The 23,217-nt window shown below is 36.0% G+C and overlaps 1 protein-coding gene across 1 annotated transcript in view; it reads right to left on the reverse strand.

Moving 5' to 3' along the window:
* LOC122789724 (amine oxidase [flavin-containing]-like) overlaps nt 1–23,217 on the reverse strand; it is a 1,342,089-nt gene that overhangs the window by 79,697 nt on the left and 1,239,175 nt on the right. Inside the window, exon 13 of the mRNA XM_044057159.1 lies at nt 11,180–11,291. Coding sequence (XP_043913094.1) covers nt 11,180–11,291 — 112 coding nt within the window. The remainder of the gene's footprint in view (nt 1–11,179; nt 11,292–23,217) is intronic.

Raw genomic sequence — 23,217 nt, forward strand, 5'->3', positions numbered from 1 at the left:
TTAAGATGACTAATTTGATCTTTTAACTCTTTAAAGAGAAATACTTACCAATATTGGATTGTTGTTCTTTGGTTAATTTAAACCTTATATTCTCTTTCAAAATGTCACTGGTTACGTTGCTGATTTCTATGTCTGTCTCTTTGTTATTAATATCTCCTAAAGCATTGTAGTGCATCTTTTAAATCAGTCACTTTTTATTTTATCACATTTTTTTAATTATTATATGATTAGTATTTTATTTTTTTCTTAGATCTAAACCTGTGTAACCTTTTTGGGTTTATTGAGTAAGTTTGTAATTTTAATTTTTCCAGATTTATTGATATTATATGGTGAAGTACATCAGGATATTCCTGATTTAATATTGTCAACTCAGTATTTGCTGATATGTCATAAGGTTTAAAATCGGATTTCAATTTATCTACATTAGACTGCAAAGAGATCAACTCCTTATCCCACTCTTTTTTTACATATGTACCAAATTTTAATTCTTCCATATAGATAAGATTTTAAATAATCCCAGATAATTACTTCTGAAACTTCTCCACTATTATTAATTTCAATGTACTGATTTATTTCTTTTAGACACCATTCCTTATAGTATTTTAATTTTACTATACAAGCAGGGATTCTCTGACAGTAAATCAAATTACCTGGCTTTAACATTGATGTAAATGTAATAGCATTGTGGTCAGGTAAAAGACATGAAATTATCAATACATCTACAATTTTAGTGAATAAACTGCTAGAAGTAAAAACGTTATGTTTCCCTGGGTGTCAAATCTATAAGAATAATGAGTAAAGTTAAGAGAGTTAGTTGATTTACTATCATAGGCATCTCTCAAATGTTGAGAATTAATAAAATGATTAATAAATGAATTAATAAAATAAGTGTTTAGCTACTGAGGATAGCTTAGGAACCTTGTCAGTAGTTGTGCCACACTAGAAAGACTACAGTTAAAATCTGCAATAATCAATTCACCTTTTGTATATAAGGATGTAATAGCCAAATATTTCTTAGCAACTTTGACTCCAATTTCAGACATCCAGTAAGAATTCACAAAAGTATAAGATTTTTTGCCAATTTCTACCACTGCTAAATAGAACATGCCATTTTTATCTGAATATGTATTTAATGTTTTAGGCATAGGTAATGAATTTCTCTAAAGAATAAAAATGTTTCTCAAACTGATTAAAATGGGAAATAATAAGAGTGAATATTTTTTTAATGTTAATCTAACTACATCTTCAGATAAATGCTTTTCTTGTAAGAAAATTATGTGAGCTGTATGTAGTTTTAAATATTTGTTTAAGCTACTACTCTTCAATAGATTATTAAGTCCATTAATATTTACTGACAGAAATTATATGTCGACATTCATAAGAACATGTAAATGCACTGATTTAAGATGATTTAGCTTAAAATATAATAACCAAGTACTAATAATGATTGTTGTTATGGACAGATACAAAAAAAAGTAAAATTTCATACTTGTATACATTCAAACCTCCCATCATGGAAAAAAATTCCCTGATTTGATGATGTAATCATACAAATCACACCTTAACCAAACCATCCCAATATCACCAAGTTACTACTTCTTAATTTAAAACAATATTGTTAATTATAACTATTTAGAGCACACTCAAGTCATGTTAAAAGGAAACAAACAAAATAAAGTATTAATTTGAGAAGTACTAATATTTAAGATCATGGAAATACATACAGTTGGGAATTTTAATAATAAAGAATGATATAATGTATTTCTGGATATATGAAAAATATCCTATAAATAGTTAATTTCAAATTTCTCTATTTGATAAAGACATTTTATACAGTGATTTCTTCTAATTAATCCTACTATAGAAAAGACTAAAAATAGCCTAGTATTTATATGGAGGAAATAAAACTGATAATAGGTTCATAGGTGGGTACTAGGCTATCTGCCCGAAGGCATTTATAAGCCTAGCCAGAATGTGTTGGCTTTCACCATCCCCTTAGATTAGTTCCCTGTGCCACTGTCCAGCAGAGCCACTAAAGTGAACCCCGAGGTAAACATTCTGTTTCCCATCCACTCGTCAAGGTTTATTTTGAAGAGTGTTAGCAAGGAGCTCTGCCTAATGGAGACTGGGATCTTGTTCCAAACCATGGAAAGTCTCTGGGACAGGAATCTATCCCTCCAGCACATCCTATTTATTGTTGTGGTGAGGTATAGATCCCTGGAGCATGTGGCTCGAGGGGATAAGGTTTTCTTTAGGTGGAGCATGTCCATCAGTTCTGGGTTGGACATGGCCTTGTATGTCAGGCAGAGATCACCCCTGAGTAGGCGGTATGCAACCGAGTACAACTGGAGTTTCTTCAGTCGAGCTGCATAGGGCATCTGTTTGAGGCCATTGATGCTCTTGGTGAGGTACTTCTGTGGTCTTTCCAGCTGTTGCAGGTGTCTTGTAAGGTACATCCCAAATGGGGCATTGTACTCTAAGATGGGTCTGATGACTGATGAGTACAGGGGCACAATGACCTCTTTTGATCTGGATGTGAACCATTTTGTTATTAGGTGGGCCACATAGAAAGATTTTATAACCACTTTGGCAATGTGATTATCAAAGGTGAGATTACTATCTACTTGGGTCCCCAGATCCCTTATTATGTCTTCCGTATTTAAGGGACTACCACCTATGTGGTAGTTTGTGGGTACCTTGTTTTTTCCAAAGGGGATAACTATGCACTTTTTGGCATTTAGCTTGAGGCCATGATTTTGACACCAGGTATCCGTCTCAGTGAGACCCTTTTGGAGGATGTCTGTGTCAGCCGGAGAGTCAATTATATCCCCTAGTTTGCAGTCATCTGTGAACTTGGTCAGCCACAGTCCTCCTGTGCTTGCCTGTACCTCTGAGAAGTATATGCCTAACAGGAGGGGGTCCTAGGACTGAGCCCTGGGGAACACCACTTGTAACCCGTTTAGAGATGGACCTAGCTCCTGCAACTCTCACCATGTGGGTTCTGTCCATGAGCCAGTTGGCAATCCATGTTGTGACGTAGGGGTTTATGTTCAGGCTGGTGAGCTTGCCAATAATACCAGAATGGTGAATGGTGTTGAAGGCCTTAGTGAGGTCTAGGTAGGCTGTGTGTACCACCTTTCCCTCGTCTATAGCCTTGGTAACTGTCTCAAAGAAGTCCACCAGGTTTAGGAGGCATGATCTGCCCTTAACAAAGCCAAACTGGGTAGGGTCCAGTGTTTGGAGGTTCCCAATGTCTCTGTTAATGAGTTCCATGATGATGTGCTCCATAGCCTTGTAGACCACGCTAGTCAGGCTAGTTCTCAGGGTCTGTTATGGCTCCGCCTTTGTGGAGCAGAATAACCGTTGCTGTGCGCCACTCTATGGGTATGTAGCCTGTGGAGAGGCTGAGTTTGAACAGTGTGTTTAGATGAGGGGTTAGTTTGCCTTTGAGCTCATGTAAGATGCAGCCTGGGACACCGTCCGGTCCCATTGATGCTGATTTTTTGGCTTTGGAGTGGGCTGTTTTAACCTGAGTGTCTGTGATTTCAGGGACTCTACATTCTTCTGGTATGGTTATAGGCCCTTTTGGGGGTGAGAGGAGCTATTACTGACATCATAACACCAATACATATCAAGATCACGTATCATAACACTTTTAAAACTCATTTAATAACTTGCATGAAAAGGTGAAAGTAATAGTCAGAATATGGCAGTATAATTAAAAGGTGCTACAACTTTAAATTACATAATTGTGCATATTGTATGTGCTTATATATGCATAATATATTTACATGGATGTGCATACATATAACTGTGTGTATGTGTAAATTATGAGTAATGCTTGATATATATATATATATATATATATATATATATATATATATATATATATATAAAGGTTAAGAGAGTGAATATGTTCTACGTATCTTTGCATGAGAGTAAATATACAAATGAGTGTTTTTAAGTGAATGTTTGTTTGTATTATGAATGTATGTATGTTACTATCAATGCCTGTAGTACTTGGAATATACATTTAATATCTAACTTTTATACAGGAAGCATTATTTTATGATTACATTTTAAGTATCTTGTACTTACAAATTTGCTTATAATACTTTTCATTGCCATATTCTGAAATGTGGGGATCACGTTTTTGTATTCATCATACCAATGGAAGATGAAAAATGCTTGAAATGATTTAAAAGTCAGTTTAGTATAAAATAAAATTACATATTTCACTAACAAATGCAGAACATTTCGAAGAGTTAAATCTGCTCATTAATATTATTACCTCTGAGTAATTAAGGTAACAGATGTTGACCAGATTGAGGTGCTTTAAGCATATTCACCTATAAACTGTTTCTTATAGCACAGAAGTCTGCTTATATTAAATTACAAGTACAGTAATGTATATAAATAGTGTTATAAGCAAATTAATGTCTAATTAGAAGTCAAATAAATACATTTCTCTCACAGGAAGTTTATAATCACTCTCACAGGAAGTTTATAATCACTGTTAATAGTTTCCAGTCAAATGTCTGTAAAAATCATTTTATATAAAAACAATTATATAGCAACCAGTGTGCAGAGGTGTGAACCATGCTTCCTGCATGTGTGTTTTCATTTGCATTTTAGTAATGAAGAGTTTCCCTGTATTTAACCTTACAGTTTTGTTGCATTGCACAGCTCTTTTGGGCATCACATCACGTGTTAGATTTCACAACTGCATTTCAAGGAAAGCATTGTGACAACTGTATCCTTAAGTAATACCAAAAGGTTATGAGGGTATTCATTTTCTATAGGCAGTTGGTTATACCTTGTGTAAATACATCTGAAGACCCCTTACTTATGAATAGACAAGCGTGGTCTGAGTAATTGTGTATTTCAGTTTGAGTGTATTTTTTTGTGGATGCCCTTGTGTATATAAAACTGCAATGTAGCATCATTTACTTAAGTATGGATGCGTAATCTGTATCTTTAATACACTACCAGATGTTATGTCATTCTCTCTTTACTATGCTATCAGCTTCATTCATGCTATGTATTTGTAAGTATGCTGTATTCCACCAACAGTTTTGATGCTTAACAGTCTCTTTGTATTATATCTTATGTCTTACATTATCTGTGGATCACCCATGGTCTGTGTGTTTATATATTTTTTTATGAGATTAAACCTATAGGTGTGCCACTGTCTGTTGCAAGAAGCAGATCAGTTATTTTATGCATTAGAGCTTATTTATTGAAACTATCTATTCTTGTGAAGACTCTATTCCAAGGGAGCCCAGGTAGAAAATACCAGGTAGGCCTTGAACAATGCAAGAGTTATAAAATGTCAGAAATATAATACATAGTTAGCAAAGAAGTTAATGGTTTGTACTAGCATAACTGAAATATAGATATGAAACAATATATTAGGGCAGTGACAATAATGCATCAGTTAAGGAAAGTAAACCTTTTAGAATATCAGGACTCACAATGCCAAGCCCTGAAATCTTTAGACTGAATAATCAAAACTCTAGTCTGACAGTGTGCAAATATGTGTATGTACAACACAACAGGTAGCATGTTACAGAAGCAGATAAACTGTAGAGGCAGAATTATTCTGCATAGCAGTGACTATCTAATTAATTATTATTAAAGTTATGTTAGTTTTTTCAATTTCTTTGATGACACATTAAAATCAGTAATATTGTTTTAAACAAGCATTTTCATCACAGAAAATTCCATATTTCTCTGTACTGTGATGATCTGCTGCATAAGAATATTATATTTACACTGTACCTATATAAAGGATACAACTTTCACTGAACTATAATTAGGGTGAAGACAAGATGTCACTAAACAGAGATTAGTACCAGGTGTCTTTATGCCTTCAGATATCTTCTTTTTTCTTCCCACTTTATTTTTCTGTCATTTTCTTCTTTTTATTACTCCACTTTTTTAAAGATGAGCATAAAAACTACATGGATATGTTTTAAAATTAATTAGATTCATTTTAAATCTTCTATTTTTGTGTTTCTGATGCTCGTTTTAACATTTTAAAAGTTCACTTCCTGTAAATGAGGGTTAAAGTTCAAAATGCATTTCCTGCAGCACTGGCACCTTGAAAATAGAATATACACTGTTATAAGATAGAAAACAGCTTGAAGTATGTGAAAAAAAAAAACATTCTAAATACATTTAACTAACACTAGGCAGGAAAAGGGACCGGAAGGAAGCAGTTACTGTATAAAAAAAAAAAAAAAAAGTCAGTCTCTAATTCTTTGAATAAGAGCCCAGGTAATGAACAAACACCGCACAAATTAAACATATTGAAAGAAAATGAAGTAATGTATATAAATGATTTTCATGTAGCCAAAACCACTCAACACAAACCTACTGCAGATACATAAAGCAAATCATATACAACCACATTCACCAGATAGAATAACCAAAAAAAAAAAAAAAAAAAAAAAACAGATTACTTGAAATTATGCATAGAAAGTATACATAAATTAAGTGGATTAGTTATAGTTAAACATGTTAATATAACCCCCCACATAAACACTAGCCTGTTTCAGAGGATTTAAATAAAATAATAGAGAGACTTATAAGTAACATTAATATTATTATATATACACACTATCTCAGATACTGTCAATACACACCCCCATGACATACACACTATGTTTGAAAATAATGTTAGAGAAAATTGAAATAAAATAAAGGGACTTGTAAGTAATAGTAATAATAACATATATATACTATTTCAGATACAACAGGAAAGGTATTATGATAAAATATAATTTTTGTTTGTTTTACATTGTATTTGATGATGAACTGTAATAGATGACAAAATTGAATACCTGTAAAAAAAAAAACTATTTAGGCCAACAGAAAATGAGCACATTACTTTTCTTTCATTGTTTACTAATTTTGTCAAACACCAACCGTTTCTTGTTGCTTGTCTCTTTAAGATGAGAAGAGTCCAGTCCATATTTTCTGATTGATCAAAATGTTTCTTTTTCTGAGAAAAGTCCATTGCATTTTCTATAGAAGTAACAGTTTTCCAACCTCCTGGTAAAAGTTTCTAATTCTGGATGGAAAATTAGTTTAACTTAATGTTTAGCTTCATTAAGTATTTTATGATTGGAATACATTTTGGTCATAACAGATGTAGTATAGTCATTGTCAGACCTGCTAGTGCTGTTATTTATTTTTATCCCAGAATTAGCCCAAGCAGTCTTCAGTACCAGGTCCTTATCTTGGCTGGAGAGAAATTTTACAACCGATCTGGGGACTGGAGGATTTTTCTTCAAAGTAGTGATCAAAAGAGATTTATCTCAATACCAAAGGAGAGAGCTTCTGGTACATTTAGAATGTTAGGCATCCAGTCAGTCAAAAACTGTAATATACTGTCTCCTCCTTCCTTTTCTGGTATTTCATATATCTTATTATTATTTCTTCTAGATCTATTGTCTAGGTCCTCTAGTTTTTCCACAAGCAAAGTATTTTGTTTTAACAGGAATTATGTGTGATTCTCACTCTCTGCCATTCTGCTATCCAGGTCATTTAATGTGTTTTCTATTCTTGAGATCTGAACAGATTGTTGTTTTATAATTTCTTTTAACATTTCTGTTTGTTTCTTGGAATCTTTTTTTATATTGTCCATTTTGATCTCAAGTTTATAAAATGTAATAAAAAGCTCCTAGATACTGCCCATTACAGACTGTAGGTCCTTTTCCTCGGAGTTATCTTGAGAGTTTACTTATGAGTGTCTGTCACAACAGTCAATAAAACTTCTGACAGGAAAAAATCAAAGAAAAGCCATAAAATTAGATTTTTCTTTCAAATAGTTCTCCAAGTTTGTTTAAAATACTCAAAATATATAAGATAATACGTTTTTGTTATTTTGTATAATGAAATCCTGTCGGAAAAAAGAAAATAAATCATATCTAAGACTTTGTGCTGTTAGGTGTTTGCTACCTTGGCTGTGCTATGTATTTTTATGGTGGCAAGATGTGATTGTTATATAATACTTTGTGGGATCGTGAACTTATTTTAAAAGAAATTATGGAAATAGCTTTGACAAAATGGATGGGGTAATGCAGTTTCACTGTTGTACTGTTTATTGATTATTTTTCTTGTATAATGTTTCTAATAATGTCTGATTTGTCTTTTTCTATTATAAATACATTTATATGTGTAATATACAAATGAAGATTTTTCTCTTTTCAATAGGTGCAGTGGGATCTTTTACAACTAAGTGAGCTGCCACTAACTTAAGAAGATGGGACCTTAGTTTAATACCTCATCTGAAGGTTGTTACAGAAATGCAGCACCCCCTTCTTCCAGCAATCCAACTATCTGCTGTAGGACTAGAACCCACAGCCTCCTGAGCCAGTGGTGAGTCTACTATCTGTTGCACCACTGACATTACAGTTCAGTTTCTCTAGTAACAGAAACAAAAATTGTCTATCAACCATATCAAATGGCTTAGGTATATCTAGTGATTATTACGCTGGGACATCTTTAAGAAGCTGCATGTTTGCCTGATAAACTACAGTGGATTATAAAATCTGATTTGCATAGCCATTTTCCCAACTGAGATAAACTTATATTGTGTGGGCTAGATCATGAGTAAGAAAAGGGAGACTGTAATTGTTAACTGCTTTTACACAAATATTGTAGTCAACATTAAGGCTACTGGGCAACACATTCTGATGAACTGTGTATCTTTTCAGTTTTTAATGGCATAACTATTTTGCTAAAATTTGAGTCCACAATAGCATCTGATCCTATTAAATAATGAATCAAATCCTTGAAATGAGGAACTACTGAGAATGAAAACTTCTTACAAAATTTGTCAGGGAGGTAGTGAGTCAGGCTTTGGGGGTTTGTTGCTGGCTAAAACACTTACACAATTCCTCCCTATTAATCTTCTAAAACATGCACACTGATTGGCCAGCCCAACCAGTGTGCCCATTGCAAATCCCACAGTATACCAACGGAGAAAGGTCTTGTTGTCTGGACTTTTTTCCGTTGGTATAAACTGCCCCCAAACCTTTTTTTTTTTTTTTTTTTTTACAATAAAAAAAAAAAGGAGAGGAAACGGAGACTTTCTTTTCTCTCTTGCTTCTGTTTTAAAGCCTTGATGTACTGGGTATGCGTGGGAATGCAAGTCCCAAACGCATGCGCAGTATAGCAAAATGCAGAAGCAGTATACCACAACCAGCGGAAGAACAACAATCCACCATTATACAAAGACATTATTTAAGAAAAGTATTTTTTTTCTTAAATAATGTCATTGTATAATAGCAATAACAGACTCCGTGGTTGTAGTATATTGAAGATTTACCCATGGTTGCCTTTGTTTAATCACTCGGGCTTCGCCCTCATGATTAAACCACACCAACTTTGGGTAAATCTTCAATATATCACACCACGTCGTCGGTTATTGCTTAAATAGCTTGACATTTACTGTTATCAATATGCTTTAGTGTAAAACCAATATTTCTGTACAGAGATTGGTATAGAATCTAGAATTTCTTTTCTATCCTTTCATTACCTACCTTGTCATTCATTTGAGTAAAGAATCTACAGAATCTTGTTATACTGAGATATTCTTTAGCATGAGTCATATAACCAAAATTTTCCCTTCTTGTTCTGCCCAAAAATATACATTTTCCTAAAAACTCTGTTTGACTGAATTTAGTGTTCTCTTAAAAGGTTTGTTTAACCTGGTTAATAAGACCAACATTTTTATCATAATTCACTTTAAATTGTTTCCTGAGAATCTAAACAAATTTAAAAAATGTCTTCCTAGCAAACCGTTTAGTGAAAATGACAAGAAAGACCTAGCCAAGCAAATGTTTTTAATATGTAACACAAAATCTCCAGTGGTGGTGACCCATGGAATATATGGAAATGACCCCTTATGGACATAACGGTGTTGCAGCTACATGGCTTTTTACTTTTTTAAAACATTACTGGTGCATTCAGGCCAATAAAACCCACCACCACTAGCTGCTCACATGCTGTTTTCACCCTTTTTCTGAGTTTATCAGTACAGCATAAATGGAATGCTTGGTCTGATGAACATTAACATTAGAATGGCTGCTGAATATCCCATATAACTAAATCAAAGGGTCAAAAGGACAAACCATTTAGTAAAATAATTACAAGAAAGACCCATCTAAGGCAGAGTCTTTATTCAGTAGAATGCATTGAACCACCCATAGTGTAAAAGTCTTAAAAAAAAAAAAAAAAAAAAAAAAGTCTTGGTATTTACTATGGAAAGTTTTTTCCCCACTATTGAATCACCTGGAGCCAGCCATATTTACTCCCAATCACACGTGCAGAAAAGCAGAAGACAATCTGGTGAAGAAGATTTGGGACAGACAAGAAGAAGGCAAAAGGAAACAAGGGTGTCCGGCAAAGAGGTGGATAGACTGCAACCTGCGACAGTCAGGCATGGGTGTCAAAGAAGTCAGGAGAGTGGCACTGAATAAAGAGAGATGGCAATGGATTGACATGACACTCAGACCCCATTTAGAAGGGAAAAAGAGGGTTGATTATGATGATGAGGTTTTCCCCAGTGAAGATGCAACTACACAGAAAAATTCCATAAACTGTGTACCATATGAAGTTGCTAGAATTTGCATCTTCTTGGATTTGTAGCTGGAATACATGTACTCTGCTGATATTTATTCACTCCTATTTTAAATTAACTTTTCCTTAAACAGTTGTGCTCATCCTGTGTCTCCTTCTGATGAACTGTATTGGCCTATGTTTACTCTTCTGTCACTTCCTTGGTATCGTAACATTTTTGGACTTTTATTTGCAGAATACTCACTCCCTGAACTGTCAGTTCTTGTCTTCTTGCATCTGTTTAATTTAAGCAGTTAATATTTTGACTACGTAATGCATTCTCTGTGTATTTGAAAATACTTAACTTATACCACACTCTCCCATTTCTTCTCAAGGAGACTGAAGCTGAATGCTTATTCATATCTAAATGTAAAACAAATAACTTTGCATAAAGCTGTAAGCACCACTATAGCTATGGTGGCTACCTCAGGAATGACCACTATGGGACATGGCACATGGTAGACAACAGCCATTAGGTACCTTCCTACTAGTAGTGAAGTAATTCAGTGCTTTGACATCCTGGTCAATCTGCTTATAAAATATGCATTACCTCTCGGGCAGCCCTCTCTCCAGCCTCGACAGCTCCATCCATGTAGCCACTCCATTTTGTGGCCGTTTCTGTGCCAGCAAAGTATAACCTTCCAAATGGCTCTCGTAGAACTCTGCACAGGAATAAAATAAAATGAAGTTAGGAATGGCAGAGTGGAGTATAATAATTTCTGCTGTAAATAACACCCATATCTAAAAGAAAAAAGGCAAACATATAGCATTTAAGAAGCATTTAAGAAACAATGATACAGGCAATTGTTACTTAAAAATGTAGGTCATAATGTATGGCATATGAAGGCTGAATTCAGCTGTCCCCAACTTTTGGGTGTTTTTCATCATAATCTGAATGAGACTAAATAGAAAGAATAATATAAACAAGTCCTTTCTGGATGTGTATAAAGTTGCATTAAGGACAGCTTACATAAAAATGTACCCCTTTCTTTCCTAATAAGATTCAATCTCTTGTAGTTCAGAGCCAGGATTAGGCCATGCCCTGTCTACCTATGAAACAGGTGAATGATATACAAAATGGTCCTATAAGATACTTAGGAACAGTCATACTCTTAACTATATACCATTTCTCTTTTACCTTATTAAAGCTTACTTTTTCAGGCTACTTGGTGACGAGGCCTGAGTGACACAGTGGCGTGATATTACTAAGTATTAATCTCCTCCATGACAGTGGCTTTGGATGTACTTTAATACCAATTTTTGACAGAACCTGGATTCGTTCAGAAGAAGAGTGCACAAATTTGAACCACCAATGGAATTTAGTCCTGAGACTGTCCTGCTATCTCTTACTCATATGTACATCCAACTTATATCCAACCATGGCATCTTTGAGTATCTCCCAACTCTAATATTTAGCATCCTAAAAGCAGAAATAAATTCAATGAAGCATGTATGTGCAAGTGCATTTGTGTGTTCACAACGTATGTGCATGTTTGCATGTGTGCCTGTGTGTATATGCATGCATATGTGTGCACAATTGCATATATGCCTGCATATGTATGTGTGCATGCATATGTGTGTATATGACTGCGTCTCCACACATTCCTGCATATGTGTGTGCATGTGTAAATGTATACGTATGCATATGACTGCGTGTGTGCATACATTCCTGCAAAAGTATGTGTGCATGCATATGTGTGCATGACTGTGTGCGTAAATGCTTGCATATGTATGAGGGTGATTAAATGTATAAATAAACCAAACAGGAAACACCGCTGTGGCTACTACTTGTTTATTCCACATCACATTCTGGTACCTCGGCTCCATCAGCCTTCTAAGGAATAACTTTATACCATTTAGTAGCATTTTTATATCCCCTCGATTAAAGCGATAATTGGTTAAATACATTCAATACATTCTAATTTCAACATCTACTACCCAAACCTTAATTAAATGTATAGCCAGCTTACTGTCATGCAACCATAAAGGGAAATCATAACTGAACCTTGCATCCTGTAGCTATTCTGCACTTAGAAAAAAACTTATGCAAAACAAACTGTATAAAATCCACAACTGATTTTAAGTGAAGTTGTGAAATGTGAAAAACTGTAAAAGATATAATTGTTGTACTATGTATATGTGGGAATAAGTAAAATGTAAAAAACTGTAAAAGATATAATTGTTGTACTGTGTATATGTGGGAATAAGTAAAATGTAAAAAACTGTAAAAGATATAATTGTTGTACTGTGTATATGTGGGAATAAGTAAAATGTAAAAAAAACTAGAGAAACTGAATTTTTTTCTGTGGGAAAGACAGCAGAGCAAAAGTGAAACTGTTTGCAGAGACCCATCAACACATACACACACACACACACACACACACACACGCACACATGCACATTAGCAGGGTGTTGTCAGCTACTTCCTGACTATTAATGTAGTACTACACATAGCTCTGAATTTTCCAGAAAAAAGCTGTATGGATTTAAATTTGATACTACAGGAAAAAGGCAGGACTTTTTGATCTAAACAGGGAGACACGGTATTTCTGGCAAAGAGGACTGTGGTATCATATCTCTTAAAGTTGTCTTATTCCAAGATATCACTCCAGAGTAGTCACAACCATCTGATTGCCTTCAGAAAAGGAAAGGTTGTGCACACTGTTAGCTGGCTATATATCAATGACCGCTGGGCATTGCAGGTATATTGGTTATGCTTCAGAATATTTAATTATTTTAGTACTCTGCTGGCTTGTCCTGCTAGCCTTCCTTGGTCATACACCTGTCTATTTCTACCACTAGATTGTTGACATTCTATTAAAACTTTGATTGTAATGACATTTACAGTTTGGTTGCCTTTTCTATTTGCATCCTTCTTTCTTGTAAAGCCTACTGGAGTCCTTTTTTAGGGATTTAGTAAAGCAATTTCACCAGTTTGTGTTTGCCCATCTGATGTGAATTTCTGTGACAGGGTAAACGTTTCATAACATCTGAACTTAATGGTTCTCTGTTGCTATTATGAATGGAAGAAGGCATCTCATTGTGACTGTTCCATGAGTAAAAGGAGAAACTATTTTGATCATACCAACTGTGTTCCATTTTAGAGCAGTTTCAGTGTCACATTGTACAGAATGTGCAAACAAACCTTTTAATGTAACTCATGTTTGCAGTACTGGCATAATTCAACATGCTTTTTCAGAAAATTCAAGCTGTGGATATACTACTATGTTACCATATTTCAAACCTGTGTCTCTTGCCTTTGATGTTAGTTTTAATCTTTTCAACCGGAGTTATAAGACTTTTTGCTGCTGATGCCCCCCCCCCCCATCCCATCCATCACAAAAACGGAAAGAAGTACACTATGCTCACTTTTTCATATTCTAAAAACTCTTGGGTGTTTCAGCATAGCGCCAAGGCTGCTCAGCTTGTGGATTTTACTTAGAAATAGCTTCCTACATGGTGCGTAACTAAATGACTTTGCAACTGATAATGATATTTCAAAGGAAAGAGACATTTATTTGAAATTTTATTATGGAAAACGTATTGTTTCTCTGTGTTATTGTGCACAAAAATGTACTACAAATTTCAGATTTGTGACATATTATGGGAATGCAAGTCAATTCTCTATAGATCACATTCTCTTCATTGAATGCATACATCAAAAGCCTTACACAGGATGCAGCCATAAAACTGCTTACACTAAATTGCCACACACATCATTAAGCAATAATAATAATAATAATAATAATAATCATAATAGGTCTACATATGAAACCAATTTAGAAAAAAATTTGAAAGATAAAGGAGTTTTTCAAACATTTTATTAGAAATTATGGGTTGGAAGACCATTCTGGGATAAGTATATTTGATGTTGTACACTATGTTACTAAGCCTAATATTCTTGCAAATATACAAAACCAACCAACCAAAGTTTTCCCTAAACATGGTCCAATTGTGATGAGCTTCAAAGCAGGTAATAAAAAAAAAAAAAAATCGCTGAAATGCAGAAAACTTTTATTGACTCAGTCAGCACCTTTCATCTTTGAAGCAAGGCTTCATCAGACTAAATAAACAATTCAGTATTCTCAAATACATAAGATACAAATCATGACAAAACACTCAAGACCTTCAGGTATAAAAGCTTCATGTTTTGCAACTAATATTTCATCACCTATGATTTTTTATCTTAGATGTGTGACATCACATATTTACAAAAATTTCAATCGAAACAATTGAACATACTTCTCTTATTTGACACACTCATTTTTGAAGTACAACTCGACATAGTTTGAAAATACTCCTTCAGACTTTTACCTTTCCTTTTCATAAAGACAGGGGCATTACCTACTGCTCCTCGTTCGTCTCGAACACATATAAAAAGAAGGCAGGGTTTTTTGGTTAGGTGCTTTAATACATAAAAATACATCATGATGGATAGCAGCATCATTAAATACCAACGAACTAGTTAACAGACAGACCTTACATACATACATGCTTACATCTCAACAGCTAACTACAAAATGGCAGTCAGTTAAGCTGAAGCTGTCCAAGGGCTTGCACAGGTGTGTAAATACCTGTGCAAGCCCTTGGACAGCTTCTTAAAGGTATATACACACATATTGATCTACATCCTCCCTTTTAAGAAGACTGCCCTCTATACAAAAAAATATCAGAGACAGAGATGCATTAGTACACAAATTGGAAACAAAACACAATGTTCACATCCAAATTGCTTCGTATCTACTACAGGGTTTAGAGATTCACCATATCTGATAACATAACAATCTGGACCAAATTTAGCAACAGCGACAGTCTACAGTGCACAACTCGTATCAGGACCTTCTGGATTTGTCATAGGAATGGGAATGTCCTTTGGAATTGGAACACCGGACAACTTACTCTGAGATGAGTCTTTCTCACAGGCTATGTTCTGTGGTATAGGCTCGGTCACCAGTTTCAAATGTTTCCAATTACACCTAAAGATTGCTCCTTTCGATTCCACAATGTATGATCTTGGCTCTGGACTAATATTCTTCACAACACCGATCCGATCATAACTTTTGGACATTTGCATCCTTACCATGTCTCCATCTCATACTGGATTGAGCAGTTTGCTGGTCTTATCAGACTAGGACTTCTGGGTTAAACACTTCTTCAACAGATTGTCTTCCACTGGTTCTGTTGTTCTTGATGCATGGAAACAAAACACAATCACAATATTCACGTCCAAATTGCTTCGTATCTACTACAGGGTTTAGAAATTCACCATATCTGATAACATAACACTAAATTGCCACACACATCATTAAGCAATAATAATAATAATAATAATAATTACTGATTGGTAATGTGGCTCTGGTTTGTCTCAACAGAAGTCTTTGAGCAGGTGAACCAAAATGTTTATCACAAGGAATATTTCTGACATTCAGGGGATTCAGGAAATTTATTTATTTTATTTTACATTTGTTGACCGGGATAGTCCGACTGGATACATGTCCATTTTCAGCGGAGTCCTGGGGAGAAAAGCTCCAACAAGGTTAAAATGACATATAATAAAAGACAGAAAGACAGCAAGCCAAAAGGACAGAAAACATATACATAGTTTTTAGAGGGATAACAGTGCTGCAATAGAAGTTACATTTGATTACATTCAGTGTATTCAGGTTAGTAGACCCTTGGTTGACTAGGACAAAAATTGCCCATATCTATGCAGAGTTGATCATGGTAATCTTAGTCTGGGTTCATACAAGGACATATCCAATGCGATTTAAAGTGGATTTCAAGTTCTTTTTTGAATAAAGCTAGTGATGGTAAAGACGTTAATTTATTTGAAAGAGAGTTCCATACCTTTCCAATGACATTAGAGTACAGTCTATCCCCGCCTATGTTATGGGCCTTGCTGGTTTGTATTAGGAGTTTGTCGGATGAGCGTAGAGAACTAAGGTTGGTGTAGGGGGTTAGTATGTTTTTTAGAGCAGGGGTGTTCTCTGGGTGTTTCAGGATTTTAAAGGCTTCTAAAAGTTGATATTTCAGGAGAAGATTCGGGAGTTCTAGCGAGTCAAGTTTTTTCAGGTTAATACAATGGTGTGTTCTGTAGGGCAGGGCAGTGATGAATCTAGCAATGTGGTTATAACAAGTGGAGAGACGATTTAGGTCTGATTTGTTAAGGTTAGTGAGGATGGGGGAGGCATATAGTAGGGTGGATAGAAGGTGTGAGCGGGCAGTGGCTAGTCTAGCGGCTGGAGTTAGGAAGGTTTTTAATCTAAAGACCCTAGTTTTTTGTTTACCGTTTTAATAGTTTGGTTAATGTGGGTGTCAAATCGGAGTTTATTGTCTATATTTACTCCTAGTAGTTTAGCGTTGGTAGTGGGAGAGATAATAGTTCCATAATTGGATTGGATAGTAAATTGTGTGAAAGGTGTAGGGTTAGTTGGGTGAAAGAGAAGTAGTTGGGGTTTTTTTGGGTTTAATATGAGGTGATGGTCAGTTAGCCAATTTTCAACTATAGTAAAGCAGTGTTGGGTGGTTTTTAGAAGGTTGTCAAGTATGGGATTGGAACAGATGAGAGTAGAGTCATCTGCATATTGGATGCAGGTGGCGTCGGGGATGGCTGAGTGCAGGTCGTTTATGAATATTGAGAAGAGAAGAGGTCCTAATATGGACCCTTGGGGTACGCCTATGCTGTTTGGTAGTAGGGATGAAAGCTTGTTCTGCCACATAACTGCTTGTTGTCTGCCTATGAGGTAGGCCTGAAACCAGTTTAGGACATGGGTGTCTAGGTGAAAGGTTTCTAGGGTTTTGAGAAGAAGCTGGTGGTTTACCATGTCGAAGGCTTTCGACATATCTAGAAAGAGGGCAGAGGAGATATTTTTGTTGTTCCGATGATGGTTGATTTTTTCGGTAAAAGAGAGAAGGGCAGTTGTCGTGCTATGATGGGGTCTGAATCCATGCTGACAGTCAGTTAGTAGCTTGTTATGTATGAGATAGGACATTAGTTGTTTATGCACACACTTTTCCATTATTTTGGCAAGTGGTGATAAAATGGCTATTGGCCTATAGTTAGAAAGTTCAGTGGATGTTCCACCTTTATGAAGAGGTATGATGTGAGATATTTTCCATATTGCTGGGATTGTGGACTCAGTAATGGTTCTGTTTATTAAGATTGATATGGGGTAGGCAATGACATCTGCAGCAATTTGCAGGTATTCTGCTGGTAGATGATCAGCTGAGGGGGTAGTTGGCTTTAATTTTTTTAGTCGGGATCAAATGTAGGTGGTAGATATGGGTTGTAGATTGAATGATAGTGGAGTTTTGGGTGTGGTGTTTTTGGGGGTGGTGGAGGGAGCAGGTAGCTGGCTAGCTAATGACTGAATGGTTTCGGTGAAGAATGTATTAAAGTTGTTAGCTACTTCTTCTTGGTTCTTATCAGATAGAGTTTCTGGGGTGGGAGTGGTGGATTTTCCTGGTTGGAGAAGTTTGTTCAATCCTGCCCAGAATTTTTGGGGGTTCTTTTGGTTTTTGTTTTGTAGGTGGTGAAAGTAGTTTTTCTTATCTAGGGCAGTGGCCTTTTTAGTTTCGTTTCTTATTTGTTGGAAGATGACTCGATCTAATGGTAACTTGGTGGTACGCCACTTGGTCCATGCTTTGTCCCTGCAATTTATTTTGGCTTTGGTCTCTGTGGTTAGCCAGGGTGCTATGTGGGATTTGATTCTAGATACCCTTTTTGGAGCATGAGAGTCCAGTATTGTGAGGAATGTTTCATTAAAATGTGAGACTGCCTCATCTATGGGAAGGAATTTCAATCTTGACCAGTTGCAGTATTTAAGTTCCGTGTTAAATTTAATTGGGTCGAATTTTTTTTTGTTTCTGATTGTTCTATACACTGGCGTCCTAGCATTGGTTGTATTATTTTTCAAAATGTATGTTAGCATATGATCACTAAGATCACTGGGGAGAGTTCCTGGAGTATATTTTTGGGGGTCCTCCTTGACGAGCATCCAGTCAAGTATGCTTTCTTTTTGCTTGTTATTGCCTAGTCTGATGGTAGTGGATATAATCTGAGTGAAACCATGGAGATTTAAGGGGGTATGATTGGACTGTGCGGAGCATTGGTTCCAATCAATGTTGACATCTACCAGGACAATAGTTTCTTGTGGATAGTTGTCTATCCAATTTAGAATGGCTTCTAGAGTTTCAATATTGTTCCCTGGGGGTATGTAGATAACTATTAGGTTTACACTTTTTAGTTTATTTAGTTTTATTATCAGAGCTAATATTTCAGCGTTAGCAACCTGCGGTGGTTGTTTGGGGTTAGTTAGTATGTTTAGCGTATTTTTATACAGGACAGCTATTCCACCTCCCCTTTTCTTTATACGGTCAGCTCTGAGTATGTTAAACCCAGGTGACATTATCTGATTGTCTTTGGTTGATGGTTTAAGCCATGTTTCAGTTAGACACATGATGTCAGGTAGGTAGGTTTCTAGCATGGCATGAAGGTTATTATCATCACTATTATCTTATTCTGACTTCTCAGGTAACTGCTTTGCACTTTGAACTGTGCATTCTGCCAAACCACTTGACTGCGGGTACTCTGGACTACTTGTGACATGAGTAAAGTCCCATTCTTTAGGAAATCTTTTGAACTATTGGCTTGTAAACTGCATGTCATTATCAAAAATAACTTTGTGTGGACTACCATAGACTGCAAAATGACATTTCATCTTAGTAAAGACAGTACTGGATGCTAGATTGGGAAGTAGGTCAATCTCAAACTAATTGGAGTAACAGTCTACTAACACCAAATAATGCTGACCATCCCACTAGAAGATATCGGTGGCTACTGTTGAGCAAGGTAGTTCCGGAATTTGGTTAAGCAGTTCCTTCTGTTGATGTGGCTTTGTGCTATTACACAATGAACAAGATAAAAGTGATCTCTCAATGTCTTATGACATAGAAGGCCAAAAATGCTAGGTCTCTCACCCTCTTTTTGGTAGATTTAGTTCCTGGGTGACCATGATGCAAGATAGTAATGTACTCTGGTTGAAAGGACTTTGGAACAATCACTTTCAGACCTTTCATAATGATACCTTTGTCTGACAAAATCTCATCTCTGTATGGAAAACAAGGTCGCACTTCTTGAGGTAAACTAGAGTGCTTTGATGGCCATACGTGACTGAGTGGTTGCGCGTCTTTAAAATTGGATCAGTGGCTGTGTGATCTCTTAACTCATCAAGACATATGGAGAAAAGTTTCTCATTTCCATGGCTTCAAAATCAATGTCCTCATTCTCATGCTGTTCTGTGGTATTTCTGATCTAGATAATGTATCTGCAAGATAAAGAAGTTTGCCTTTCTTGTAGACAGGACTGAAATCGTACTTCTGCAATCTCAGCATCATACATTGCAGTCAGGCTAGACTCTCTCAGAATAGTGACTAGAGGTTGGTGATCGGTTTTAATCTGGACAGGTCGACCATAAACATAATCATGGAACTTCAAACATGCAAACACAATTGCCAAAAGCTCTTTCTCAATCTGGGCCTACTGCACCTCAGTTTGAGTAAGAGGTCTTGATGCGTAGGCAACAGGTGGGCCCTCTTGTAGAATGACTGCACCTAAATCAAATTTCAAAGCCTCACATGTAAGTGTTACTAGTTTGTGAACATCATAGTATCTGAGAGTTGGTGGACTAGTAAGTCTTTGTTTCAGGATATCAAATGCTCTTTGGTGTTGTTCCAACCAAGACCAGGATACATCTTTACGTGTCAGTTCTCTGAGTGGTGCTGATAGTTGGCTCAAGTCTGGAATGAACTTGCCTAAGTAGTTGATCATGTAAAGAAAATGTTGCAGGGCTTGAACACTGTCTGGTGCTGGCTTCTCAAGAACGGCTGTTTGCTTTGAAGGGTCTGGTCATAAGCCTGAACTGGTAAATAAATGATCAACATAAGTAACTTCTTGTAGCCTGAATCTGCATTTCTGTGCATTGAGCTTAAGATTCACTTGATGTGCCCTTTCTAGAACTTTTCTGAGGTTTCCATCATGTTCTGATTCATCACGACCTTTTACCAGTATGTCATCTACTTTAATAGCACAAGGATACGCAGAAAAAATTTGCTCCATTGCTCATTGAAAGACTTCACTTGCAGAATTCATCCCAAATGACATTCTTAAAAATCTGTACCTGCCAAAGAGAGTACTAAATGCAGTAAGCGATGACAATTTCTTGTCAAGTTGAATTTACCAAAATTAACTCTCTGCATCTAAGACAGAAAAAATAGTGGCATTCGGTATCAAGGCTGTGACTTCTTTGGCTGTGTTCATTGGAATATGAGGTCTTTTTAATGCTTTGTTCAGATCTTGTAGATCAATACATATTCTGATGTCATCTGAGGTTTTCTTATGAGCTACTACCATGGAAGATACTCATTAAGTTGGAGTTTCAACTGGACAAATACCTTGTCACACCATTTTATCTAGCTTGGCTTTGACTATGTCCTGCATGGCTACTGGAACTTTTCATGCTGGCTTGATAACTGGACTGACTTCTGGGTCTAACTTCAAGGAGTACACAACTGGAAGTTTGCCTAGTTTGTCGTCTAAAAGATCAGCATAGGTAATAAAAATGTGCTGGACGAAATTAGAGTAGTGGTCTTTTAAGCTAACATGGTGGACTTCCCTATTAAATGAAAGAAGTCCCATTTTTAAACTATCTCTGAGCCCTAATTAATGACGTGCCTTTTGACCACATAAAATAGCAAGTTGTAGCTTCTTCTTGCAGAGTAACATGAAGGCACTACTGAGCCTTCGGTTTGAGTTTCTTCATCTCCGTAAGCAACAAGTTTCACACACCTTGCCAAATCAAGCCTTTCACCTTTACATACTCTGGCAAATGTTTTTGCTGACATAACAGTGCACTTATAATCTGTGTCAACTTTGAGTTCTATGCATTTCCCATTTATCCGAACAGTACAAAATACTTAACTCTTTTCCCTTAAATCTACCGCATTAACTGTTTCATAAGCACTGACACCAACATAAAGAGTAGAATTGCCACAAATACAATGAAGAACAAAGACCAGGATCCCAATAAATCAAATTTATTCCTCTCTGACATCTCAGCATACACTGCCTTCTTGGAGTACACAATTACTTCACATCAAACACTTGCTTTATATACATTGCTAAATGAGCAATTAACAATAAAGTCATCAATTAATACCATAGAATACTTAAAAGGCACTTCCTTTAAAGCAATGCGCGCCAATTAAAATCAACATTCATGCCCTTAGGAAACAATTTTGCTGTTGTGGGATTATGGCCAGTGATCCCACTGTGGATGTGCCTAGGATTTTCAGAAATTCTACCATGGATACTTCTCAACGGTTGTTGGATAATTATATTACTCACCCATCAGAACCTAACCATGAACAATTTAAATCTGGACTTGCAGTTAATAGCAATAACAGATTAACTGAAAACCAGTCCACTGTGTGGGACAAATGGGAAGCTGAGAGGAAGCACAGGTTATTTAACCCATTTTCAACTATTGGCAGAAGGTATGACAATGCTGTGAATCCAGAATTTAAAAGTATGTGTGATAAACTTGAGCAACTAATGAAAAAAGAAACTGCTGTTTTTTTTTTAATATTTAGAGCCTGACTAAGTACTTAGAACTTGATACAACTCCCAGAGGTCTTAGAGCCTATAAAGACCCTGCTACAACATTTGATTTAAAAAACAAAAATGACAAGTTGTTTTACAAGCGCTGGGTCGCAGCAGCACATAAATGTACTATAGAGTGGATTTTTATCCTTGTCAAGAGGGAAAGGGGGAAACAAACAGAGATGCGAACTGAAATCAGCTGTATGTGCAGTAAATGAATCTCTACTTCTGGCTCTGAATCTGTATGTCTTACAGACGTTAACATGAAATTTAAATAATTTGAGGAAGAAGTTTTGCAGAGAAAAAAGAAAAAAACTTGTTAGAGATACCCGGGACTATGACAATGGTACTGCCTTTGGGGGAAGAACCAATCGCAAATCAAAAAGAAGCCATGTGAGGTTTCAAGGAAGTGAAGAAAACGAAGAACGGCGTTCATTCTCTTCTTTGGGTACTGCTTACAACACATCAAAAGGTGAGATGAACATCATGAAGGCGATGAATATCCTGAACTACCAAGGGCACAAAAACCCGCAGAATTTCGTCAGACCTTTTTGGAATGGGACGAATGGCCAAATTGAAGAACCACCGAATAGAAAATGGGAAAGAGAGAACCAGTTTTTGAACCAATGGCATCCCAACCCCCCCAGAACAATTACTATAAATGAAGCAAGTGGTGAGAATGCTGGCTATGTCGTCAGCTTGTCCAGGTATGTATTTACAAGCCGTGAACTTTCTTTAACTGTGGCTTGAAGTTAGTTCCCAGTGTTGTTCTAACGTTATATGAAGCGAAAAAAGACATTTTTGGACTGGTTAGGAAATTACAATTGAAATGTATGTTTAATACTATAAATTATAGCAAACAAAATGAATGTGCCAATGTTACTGATTCTAGTACTGAAGAGAATTATTTCTTTTGTGCTTCAGATGAT

Source organism: Protopterus annectens, chromosome 15.part0 (assembly GCF_019279795.1).
Source record: "Protopterus annectens isolate FY-2018-M chromosome 15.part0, PAN1.0, whole genome shotgun sequence".
Classification (NCBI taxonomy): Eukaryota; Metazoa; Chordata; order Ceratodontiformes; family Protopteridae; genus Protopterus; species Protopterus annectens.